The sequence below is a fragment of the Cynoglossus semilaevis genome, chromosome 1 (genome assembly GCF_000523025.1).
Source record: "Cynoglossus semilaevis isolate Cse_v1.0 chromosome 1, Cse_v1.0, whole genome shotgun sequence".
NCBI classification, from domain to species: Eukaryota; Metazoa; Chordata; class Actinopteri; order Pleuronectiformes; family Cynoglossidae; genus Cynoglossus; species Cynoglossus semilaevis.
Genome location: NC_024307.1, coordinates 14,962,726 through 14,970,777, shown reverse-complemented (window position 1 = coordinate 14,970,777; position 8,052 = coordinate 14,962,726). Strand labels below are relative to the sequence as shown.

Genomic DNA, 8,052 nt, shown 5'->3' with positions numbered 1-8,052 from the left:
AGAACTAGACTACTTGACTTTACTTTACTCATGTGTGTTATCAAATGCAGGACAACAAATACACACCACGTCGCTGAGGCAGAAAAAGATCCTTAACAAACCAAAAACAAACACCTACGCTGTGCACAGCAGCTTTAACCGATTGTAGCCATATGCTAACGTGCTGCTATGACAGTGACGCCATCCTGTCCTAGTTCCTGCTTTAACAACAAACATCTGTAAACATTTCCTTCCATAGAATATGACAGACCACTTCTAACGGATAATATGATAAATGTACAACAACATTCCAGATCAGTCAGCACCACTTCCATCAACTATATCTATCATGGTACGAGTAGTGATGTCCTTTTCAGCACAGATGGCTCATGTGTCCGAGGTTTCAGCGTGCTAAAGGCATGGCTCAGTGCTGGACAGGGAAATGTTGGTCAGGAAAGAAAAGCAGGATTAAAGGTGGGATTATAGTTTTTGACTTGCGGGATAAAGCTTGGAGAGATCTCATCAGACTTCGGACTCGGTGACAGTGAACCTTTAGCACACGGAGCCGTTGGGATCTCCCTCTCCGGGGGTGTAGAAATCAGGGATGGGGAGTCCAGTATGTAGTGTAACCTGCAGAGAAATCAAACACAAAATTCTCATTCACAGTTATATCAAATAAATCCAGTGATCTTTAGTGTATCACAGACTGGAGGTCTAACCACTGTGGTGTCCAGGTATATCAAATAAATCAATGCACTTGTTTTTCCCTGAGGGGTTAAAGCATTGCCCTCTCCAGCAGATGGCTCCCTAGGCAACTGCCCATGTGGCCTATGCTGCAATTATTGTGGTTTCAACTGTTACTTCAGCGCCACCCACTGCCCAGGAAGGGCAACACAACACTGTAACAACAGAGCATTGCCCTCTCCAGCAGATGGCTCCCAAGGCAACTGCCCATGTGGCCTATGCTTCAATTATTGTGGGGCCTTAGAACCTATACATGGGAGCAGGTGTTGCTTCTACAGAGCCAAATGTACCAACTGCTAGTCAACACAAGTGACTTTTCACACATCGGCCTGCAGGTGTAGCTGTTGAACCGTTTGATTTTGGAGACAGTTCGTTTCCACAGCTAGAAGAAAACTGAGTTTTCAGTCACGATGGTAAGGCTATAGTAAGGCATGTTTTGGGTTATTTTTGAAATATTCATATAAAATACTTTTTGGAGTTTGTAAAAGTTGTAAAAACAGTTTTAATAAATAATATCCTCACTTGCATTTCTTTTGTTGTTAAATGTATAAAAAAACTCTTGTAATGTTCACACATCACACAGTGACACAAAGAAGAAGAAAGAAAAAGAAAAAAATGATGACAGAAGGTTGATCAGCTTCTGTACGTGGTTTCTGGAAGATTGTACTGAAGTGAAGCTAAATTTGGTTTGAAATGCTACAGGCAAAATGTTAATTAAAATGCTAAATACTGCAGCATGACTATGCAGAAAACTTTAATTTTTTTTTACTTCTAAGAAAACTGTCTGGCCAAGAAGCATATGGTTTAATGCAGTGGTTCGCAACCTTTTTGGGCCCATTTTGACGTCACACAATTCTGGCGAACCAGGGACAAGCTTTGTTTTGACTAGTCTAGTCACGTGATCACATACCTCAATCAAGATGCACCAGCTGAGATTTTTTTTAAAAATTATTAGGCATTTCAGGCGACCCCATTTTATTTCCAGGCGACCCCATGTGGGGTTGCAACCCCAAGGTTGAAAAACACTGGTTTAATATAACGGTGAACAAATGTATTATATTTTTGCGGCACCGTTCTCTACTATCTTCTCTTGAACACTATGTCATGTTGATGACATTACTGCACTGACTTTGTAAGTGAATGTATCCACAACATTGTCACCATACTGTATACCATAGTCTTCACCTTCAAACTCCATATTGTTGAATACACAGATTTGTTTAGTGTATCTACTGGTGCTCTGATGCTTCAACTTCTAATCTGCTGACCAGTGTTCTGGTCGGAAGGTTCTATAAACATCTGCTGTCTGAGAAGGTCCGTCTGTACCTGGACATTTCTGTTGAGGCTGATCGCAGGGTAATAACTTCCTTCCAACCCTTCGAAGGCCACTGGACCCTGCTGCTCATCATTGATGAGGAAGATGAGGATCCTGCGTGTGAAGTCCAGCAGAACTCCTATGGTGGCCCCCTTACTGACGCCACCGTCCGTCCTGCAACGTCACAACGACAGAAGATGACCACAGGAGTACATGTACATCTCAGGAGAGTTACCTACTGCACAGGGCAGTGGGTCAGTCAGCTGATGAGCTGGCTGACATTATTCAGTATCAATAATTCCATCCTTTGGATTAGTCACAAGTGAAAACAGGTGGGAAACACATACCTGTATCTGATGTGATTTGGCTTTCTGTTCCAGCAATACACAGAAAAAAATGTGGTTTATCTTGACTAATCTGATTGATTATGATTAGGATTAATCATAATGTTTTTGCGCCTAAACTCCCAAAAACAAGATAGCTGTGGGTCCTTTTTTATTTTTTTTAAAAGCCTATTTCATCAGGCGATATAAAATATGCTGCAACACTGACTCATACTCAGTAGACACACTCAGCTGCAGACAGTAATGACCAGTACACATCCACACGTCTGGATCTGTTTCACCTATTTCTCAGGCTTCTGAAGGCGTTCTAGTCGCTGGACTTTCAGCTGCATCACTTCATTAGAAAACCAGATCATTGTGCCCCCGTACCTGTTGGTGTGGGAGTTGTTGTGCATGAACCAGGACCTGTTGTTGTCCACATACATGGCCCAGGCCTTGTCATCCTTCCCCAGCATCACATCCTTCAGGACGTCCCCTCTCGCGATCCCAAACGCCGGGTCTGGGTGGTTGTCGTAGCGGTCGACGGTCATCTCCCAGTAGTGGACTCCACGGGAGAAGGCGGAGTTACACATGACAACTCTGTCGTCGTAGCTGCTGCACGTCACCGTCAGGTTGTCGTTGGAGAAGATGATGTCCGGGTGAGCGGAGGCGGGGTCGAAGGTGAACCAGGCAACTGTGCAGGGCAGGGTTTGACATGCTCATATGTTTGACATCAGCAGCGTCAACGGCCACAACAACAGCCACACGTACAGACACACGTACAGACACAACAACAGCCACACGTACAGACACAGTGTTGTGTTGACTTAACAATGATGACATGGTTCTAGAAGTCAGATGACGTGAGGTGAGGCTGTAAAAAGTTCTAAATGGATCAACATTAATATAACTCTTATAATAATATTAAATATTCCTTATGTTATCAACTTTAATAATAAAGCTAACCACATCAGAGTTGTGTCATATAGACTGATATTAATTGATGCTGTTGTTTTTACCTGCTTGGAACATCAGGTCTGAATGGGACCAAGAAAATAATGAATGGTTTTTAAAAGGATGCTAATGTGTGCTAATGCTAGTAGAAGTCAGTGAATACAGTGAAATTGGGCCACATGCCACTGAAATGAACATTCCACCACGAGGGCTCATAGTATTTGTATAAAATTGAATAAGATTCAGTATCATTTTAGAGAAATGTTAATAGTGAAAAGTAGGTCAAAGGAGGCAAAACATGAATCAGTCGGAACTATGGGCAGACAAAATATGGTGGAAATTAGCTAGAAGTGGCTAAATATATGTATATATATAAAAATATATCATGGTCAATTAATAACAGCCTGGATTAATATGATTAAAGGTGAGTCAATCAGAGTATTTACTAGACTTATTACAGAAATAGCAAAAAATGCACCAAGAGGCAAACACAAGTTGAGCTAAAAGTTAGCCAAACATACAGATAAACATTAGCTGGAAGGTAAATTTAAAATGGCTAGAGGGTATCTTCAAAAAAGCCAAAAATAAACTAAAAGTTATCCAAACAGAAATAACAGTAGTTGTTAAAACTAAACTGCACAATAAACCTCCAGCTCCCTGATGCACAAAAAGCTAACAACAGGAGTTTAATAATAACAAATAAATAATTAGTTCATCATTTATGTGTAATATTTAGAGTTCATCTTCTTTTTCTCTTTCTTTTAATAATTATGAAAAGCTGTTTCATTGAAAATCACTGCGATGTAAACGCTGCCCCAACTGGTGGATTATTTGAGTTTATCTTTAATTCACAAATCAAACCGGAGACATCTGTAGATTTAAAACCATAAGTGAATTTGCAAATATCCATTTTTTTTAGGATTTTCCTTCCAAGCAGATTGAATTAAACAGCATCACTACTGCAGTCTGTTTGACTCCTGGCTGAAAATACTCTACATTTATAGAGTCCATACAGACATAGTGTGGGCGTTAGACAGGTGGGTGTTTGCACTTTCCATGGGCTCCACAGGAGCAGCGTCGGCTGATGTCGCTGCATCTGCACTAAAGTTTTATTATTAACATACCTCCATTTGTCCTGGAGGAAATAAAAACATGTGGTGTGTGTTTTTTTAGAATCCTGCATTGAACATTTAATAAGTGCAGCCCACGGTGCAGCAAACGGCCCACCTGCTGGTCTGATAGTGAAACCGCACTGATGAAACAGGCAGGGGGGGGAGGGGGCGGAGGTTAAAACAGAAGAGACAGTCAGCCACGACGAGCACCGTCCATACCTGAGGCTATAGACTGTATATCACATGGAGGGAGTCCAGCTGAAAGGTGACATGAAGAAAAAAGGAGGAAGAGGAGCAAAAGCATTGAAGCCAACAGTGTAGGAGTGGGAGTGGGGGGTGGGGGGGGCAGAGAGGGTAAAAAAAAGCAGGTTTGGTTTACTTAAGATGGAGAAAATACCAGCAAAAAAACAAAAACAAAATATAAGATGGAGAAAATACCAGCAAAAAAAACAAAATAAAATAAAATCAAGAAGCTAAAGCAGCGGCTACTTTAAGGCTAACTGTGGTCCAGACATTGTCCAGTGTCCAGTCAAGGTCTTTACACACAGAAATCATCCATTTGACCTGATTATAATTGACCCTAATGACGGACAATGGACTCAAACAGTAGTAGTGTCCTGTACATGTAGTTCACTATTATGAAAAAGAAACCAGAGAAGAGTTCTAGTGCAGTGGTTCTCAATGCAGGAGAATCTAATGTTTTGGCTAACTCCCCTGCTAACATACTGGAGCTAGCTAAAATGGCGGGCTATGAAAACAACATTAACGTCAGCCCCGCTGAACGACGCAGCATATTTGCACAGCTCCATCATCTAAATTAAGTACAAGTTGTGGTTCTGTGTCCCTGAACAGAGTGGGTTTGGCTGATAAATAATCTAATAATCTAATCTAATCTCTTCTTCGTTTGAAGTCAGTGACACACAATGAGCTTCCTCTGTGTATTTAGGCAGAAAACCCATTCAACTGATGAGAGAGCAGGATTATACCACCAAAAACCCACGGGTACTGCAGGTACCTGCTATAAAACAAATACTGTACTCTGATTCTACTTCCTGCTGCCGCTCCTGGATTAAAACCTGGTAATTACCATTAGAAGGACGTCACTAGATTAAGTCGGAAGCTAACTTAACTTAACAACTTAACTTAACAACTTAACATATCTTAACTTAACTGAACAAAACATAACTTAGCTTAGCTTAGCTTAGCTTAACAACTTAACGTAACTTAACAACTTAACTTGACTTAACTGAACATAACTTAGCCCCGCACACTTCAATAATGGCCGATGTTTCTGATGAAAGTCTAATAAACCAGTAAATAAAATTACAGTTCATGAAAGTCTAATAAACCAGTAAATAACAGGAGGACAGATGAGGAGGGAGATGTTTTGAACGTACTTTCAGACGTCTGCATGATCAGCGTCTTGCTGTACTGGCCCACACCGCTTGAATTGAAGGCCTTGACTCTGGACTTGTAGGTGCTGTTGAAATGAAGCCCGTCCACAGTGCAGATGGTCTCCGTCCCCACGTACACTTCCTGTGAAGACAGTGTGCTTCCTGTCAAACCGACTGACACCACAGTGCACTCAGTCATGACACCAAATGTTCACATGGTCCTGCTTTTGTAATCTGGGAGTGAACTGAGGGGATGTTGCTGGAGGGGAACGTCACAAATGGGAATGTGAGTTAGTGGAAGTGGATGTGGGCGAGGTAGGCAGCCCACACCGGAACACATAAATAGACACGAGGACGCAACTGAAGCCAAGCACAGATTGGTGAAGCGTTGGCGAATCTCAGTGAATCAGAGTGAAGAGGAGTTAGAGAAAACTTCCCTCCAAATTTGACAAAATCGATCTTTGGCAAAGGACAGCGTTAGCTGCCGCCGCAGGTGAGTGAGTCAGTGAAAATCTGAGGATTGTAGCGTCAAAAACAAAGGTTGAATTTCTGACAAACAAGAAAGCCCAGCATCAGTAATGTGCTACAACTGTGGCCAAATGTCCCAGTTTGGCACCAACAGCCTAACAATTAGCAGGGAGCGGATACAGTCTCTGGATCTGTTGGCAGACCAGGATGGAAATGATCACCATCTCTCTTTATGGCACAGTTGTAATTAGGAGCAGGAGATAAAGGCTGAGACATCTGAGAGGGTGAGGCTGAGATGACAGTCAGCTGCTTCATCCAGCAGCATTCTGACGGAAGGCCGCTGCCTGACTCTCCTATTTTAAATCACAGAATTCCTCCTGGAACAGCTGCTGGTCCTTTAAACAGAAAGGGTGGGGCTGATGGCCCTCAGTCAGCCGGAGCAACTGTCCCCGGTTTGGACTTTTCACCAATCACACCAGTCCACCGAGGTCAACTGTCCAACTGACTGTATTACGACCAAGGAAAAATGTCCCAGAAAGATGTGACCTTTTAATAGTATCTGGGCCAACTTGTAGCTATTTGCTAACATTAAGCTTTTTCATAAAAATACTGTCTTTTTCTTTAGGCTTAAATGTGATCGTAGCAAATTCTGGGCTACATTTTTGTAATTTTCTCTCCTTGTTTTTAGCTTTTCCGAAGCTAACTCTTAATACCACTCTTTGCTATTGCTTAGTTTTTAATCTGGGCCACAATTGAGCAAAAATCATGCCCTTCCTAAGCTAGTTTAAAGATATCGTTTTTGTCGTGTTAACCTTTTATAAGTTTAACTTGTTCCGCTGCTTTACCAAAACGGACCAAACTCTTAGCAGACTTTCCAGTCTTTGGTTCATGTTTATCATTTGGCTAGCTGTTAGCTGTTAGCTAAGTTTCCAACACTTCAGACTGTTATGAGACTCGGCAGTGCGACTGTACTCTTTGTAGGAAGTTGTGGATTCAGAGGTCAGACACAGATACTCTCTACTATTGTGCTGAGAGAATTGCTCTGCAGGTATAAGTTGTCATCACAACAAAAGCAGGGGGCTCAGTGTATTGAGCGGCAGGGAGGGTCGGGCGAGGATGGATTACACGGTGGGTGGGTGAGGGTACGAACACCCGCTTTGATCCCAGATCACACTTCCTGCGGGATCACTCGACCAGCAGCTGCCCCACAGACGGAGCGGTATACATTGTCTTTCTACAGTTGTGTCCAGTCACATGACCTGCTCTGGAGCTGTCACAACGAGTTGAGGGAGTTCAGCGACAAAGCGCTGCTTTCACATTCCCCGAGTTGAGCTGGTGTCCTCCCTGGTACCACATGAACCAGTCTGTTCAGGAGCTGAAGGAGCTGACTGTTCAGAGGTGAATTATGGCCCACTGTTTGACTTGTAATTGTAATTCAACCCAAGAACAGAGTCCCAGTAGAAGGAAACCGTTGACGTATTATGCAGTGGAAACACAGATTCTTGCACAGGAATCGACACCTGCAGAGGGGACCTACCCTGAACGGCCCTCCGTTTCCATCATCCAGCTCCAGAATGTATCCGTCCACGCCAATGGTGGAGAGAGGTGGCTGTTTCCATGACAATGTGGCACTGTTGTTCTGAGTGCAGCATTCCTCGAGCTGGAGCATCGGAGCAGCTGGGACTGCAGGAGGAGAAGGAGGTGGAAGTGGGGGAAACCAGGCCAGATTACATACATACACACACACCAGAACATGGACTCAC

At 42.9% G+C, this 8,052-nt stretch overlaps 1 protein-coding gene across 4 annotated transcripts in view; it reads right to left on the bottom strand.

Annotated features, from left to right (window-relative positions):
• Positions 1-6: 6 nt before the first annotated feature.
• The window catches only part of trim9 (tripartite motif containing 9), a 33,761-nt gene continuing 25,715 nt past the window's right edge, over positions 7-8,052 (bottom strand). The window contains exons 6-12 of one of the 4 annotated variants that reach the window (XM_017043149.2): positions 7,827-7,972; positions 5,825-5,963; positions 4,647-4,685; positions 2,752-3,055; positions 2,386-2,409; positions 2,050-2,212; positions 7-609 (exon numbers count right to left, since the gene is read on the bottom strand). In XM_017043149.2, coding sequence (XP_016898638.1) covers positions 532-609; positions 2,050-2,212; positions 2,386-2,409; positions 2,752-3,055; positions 4,647-4,685; positions 5,825-5,963; positions 7,827-7,972 — 893 coding nt within the window. In that variant the 3' untranslated portion in view covers positions 7-531. The remainder of the gene's footprint in view (positions 610-2,049; positions 2,213-2,385; positions 2,410-2,751; positions 3,056-4,646; positions 4,686-5,824; positions 5,964-7,826; positions 7,973-8,052) is intronic. The other 3 variants (XM_017031001.2, XM_017030725.2, XM_017031131.2) reach the window with 3 other exon arrangements.